The sequence below is a fragment of the Capsicum annuum genome, chromosome 9 (genome assembly GCF_002878395.1).
Source record: "Capsicum annuum cultivar UCD-10X-F1 chromosome 9, UCD10Xv1.1, whole genome shotgun sequence".
NCBI lineage: Eukaryota > Viridiplantae > Streptophyta > Magnoliopsida > Solanales > Solanaceae > Capsicum > Capsicum annuum.
The window spans coordinates 15,776,416-15,779,582 of record NC_061119.1 but is presented as its reverse complement, the minus strand read 5'-3'; the positions used below and the strand labels follow the sequence as shown (position 1 = coordinate 15,779,582).

At 39.2% G+C, this 3,167-nt stretch overlaps 1 protein-coding gene across 1 annotated transcript; it reads left to right on the top strand.

The window, feature by feature from the left end:
- Positions 1–1,707: 1,707 nt before the first annotated feature.
- On the top strand, positions 1,708–2,719 carry LOC107841664. The gene is made up of 3 exons (XM_047396198.1): positions 1,708–1,757; positions 1,849–2,023; positions 2,225–2,719. Exons 1-3 carry the CDS (start codon positions 1,708–1,710, stop codon positions 2,717–2,719), a joined length of 720 nt encoding a protein of 239 aa, XP_047252154.1.
- Positions 2,720–3,167: the final 448 nt, after the last annotated feature.

The following is a 3,167-nucleotide window of genomic DNA, read 5'->3' as shown; positions in this document are numbered from 1 at the left end:
TACGTTCACACCATATTCCCTGTGAGATTCGACCCCAACCTATTTGGGTTTTATATTAAGAAATATCGCTTACATTCTCTTTGAGAGGTATAGTTTGAGCGTTATCAAAACTGATGCCGTTGCCGGGGAATATGGTTGAAAACTGAAGTTTGTTTTCACTAATTGACTGTTAGTCAAGTTTCCTAGTTTTATGTTTATTTGTTATTTTTGTTTATTTGCAGGATCTTTATAGTGTATTCCAAGAACTAGAAGTTTCGGAGAATCGTTATTACCACCTAATCTGGAATCGTAATGAATTGGAAGAATGGCAGAACAGCAAGAGTCTAATAGATTGGCAGCCTTTGCTAGAGCTCAGGTGAATGTATAAAATGTCGGGCAACAAGCACGACATTAAAATCCTGAGGGAGAATATTTGGGAGACAAGGAGTTGCTGAACCCTGGTAACCCAAGGTGTGCAGAGCATATAGCTTCACCAATACGACATAATGTTAACAAAAACTATCCGTTCTGAGAAAGACAAGAGTACCAGCCGGTCCAGTATGATTTCAATGATGATGATGATAGAATGGACGGAGTAGGTGCAATGGGTCCTATTAATCCTTCACCGTTGGCACCTGGGGAAAAATTCAACATTACCAGTACTATTATTAAACTTCTAAATATGAAGGGGTTGTTTGGTGGCCTTCCTGGGGATGACCTGAACATGCATCTAGTGAATTTTTTCACCATCTGCAAATCTTTTGATAACTGAGGAGTGGGCCAGAATTCTAGCCGATTAAGATCGTTTTTGTCCTCTCTGTCTGGAGAGGCAACATTTTGGCGAGATGAGCTGACACCTGATTCTATAACTAACTGTAGGAATTTGAAAGGAGCTTTCATAGAAAGGTTCTTTTCACCTTCCTTGAGGGTGTAGTTGAGAGACAAGATCAGTAACTTTAGGCAATTCCCAACTGAAGCATTGTATGAAACCTGGGAAAGATTTAAGAAGAATCTGACACAGTGTCTGAACTATATCATGACGGACATACATTTGATGGAAACTTTGCATAGGGATCTTAACTCTTTTACAAAGCCAATTGTTGACATTGTCACTGGTGGTTCATTTGTTGATCTTACGTTCCTAGAGGCTTCAGAGATGTTGTACAGAATGACCAAAGAGAGTCGGGCATGGCATACCATAGACTCTGTAGTGGCCAGCCCTACTACTTCTGTAGGTATTACTATGGAACAACGCAAAAGAGAAGAGGAGTGTGACCAATACATGGCTCACCTTCAAACACAGATGGACTTACTAACCAAGAACTTTCTATCAAGCAAGATTGAAAAAGGTGAAAGCTGTGGGATCTCAGGATAGAAATGAGGTTTATGCAAATTGAGAGGCTAACTATGTTAATTATCAGGGGGTTTCCGAGGCAATATCCAAGGTAATCAAGGTCAGACATACTATGATAAGACTGGTTATAAAGATAGAGAGCAACGAAATTGGAGGAATAACAATAACAGGAGCGGGTTATATGTTCCTTCTAGAAATCATGAGGCTACTTTAATAAGTTCTAAAAAGATGTCCATGGAAGACATGATGGCTTATTTTTTGAAGGGAGTAGAAGCTACAAACTCTGTTGTGACCACCATGAATACCGATCTGACATTCATTAGTCAGTTGGTGTACTCATACTCCACCATAATCAAATAGTTGGAGTAGCAAATATGCCAACTCTCTTCTGCATTCAACCAGAGGAAGAGCAGAATGTTACCAAGTGATATGGTCCAAAATCTATGAAATGGTGGATCATACATGGCTATTCTCACTAGAAGTGGTAAGATATTACCTGACTCTTCTATGGGCAGATCTGTAGTTGATGAGGTAGTTGATGTTGAACTAGAAGAAAGTGGCCCAGTGGAGTCTGAGATGCTGGATAATTCTAATAATGCTCTGGATAAAGTCAAAGAGAAGGAAAAGGAGGTAGTTCTGAAAACTATCCTAAAACCACCACCTCCATTTCTTGAGCGGTTGAAGAAAAAGGTTGATGATGCAAAATTCAGCAAATTCATGGCAATGCTCAAGAAATTAACAATAAATGTGCCTTTGTTTGAGGCACTTGAGTAAATGCTAGGATACATGAAATTCATGAAAGTCCTTGTGACTAAGAAATGGAAGGTTATCCATAAGCTGGAGGACAATCTCTTTCATTGTGGTGCTATCTCTACAAGGTCTTTAGTGCAGAAAAAGGTAGATCCGAGAGCGTTTACTATCCCGTGTAATATTGGGTCCCTGAATTTTACCAAAGAACTATGTGATTTGGGAGCCAGTATAGACCTAATGCCACTCGCTGTGTACAAGAAAATGGTTTTAGGGGATCCTATCCCAACGAACATACAGTTAGTGATGGAAGATAAGTCTGTAAAGTGGCCAGTGATATTATTACTTGATGTATTGGTAAAGTTGTCCGACTTCATTATGCCTGCTGATTTTGTAGTCCTGGACTGTGAGATGGACTTCGAAGTGCCCATCATTTTAAATAGACCATTCCTTGTAACAGGGAGAGTGATAGTGGATATAGAACTTAAAGAGCTGAAGTTTAGGTTCAATAACAAGGAAGCAGGATTCAAAATACACTCATCCATGACACCGGTAAAAGAGATCAGTGTTTTCTCAATCGTAGACGTATTCTATGAAGATGATAAAAGGGTAACAACAAGATGTCTTGGCAAAGTCTGAGTAGTAAAGATAACCAAGTCGTGCCGCGACAGTAAATTAGGCACTATTGGGAGGCACCCCAATTTTTTATATTCCAACAAATTATTTATTTTTGTAGCTAGGTTCTAGTTCAAAGAAGGTGGAATCAATATATCCATCCGAATGCTCCTGACGACATTTTTGACGGGTTATCACAATTGTGATAAGTCATCATCTTTGTCATTGGAAACAACAACTCTAAGGTAATTTTTATTAAGGCTGACGACATTTGTGATAAGCTATCAAAATTGTGAAGGCTTATCAAAAACGTCGTCACAAAAAGCCCAACATTAGCTGAAACTATGGGCCAAACTAAAAAGACCCGACCCGGCCCATAGCTTGGCCTTTCCACCTTCCCGGTTTGTTTTTATTACCTTTATGTTATTCTCATTCCATCTTTGGTTTATTTTCTTCTCTTTTCAAAGTCTCT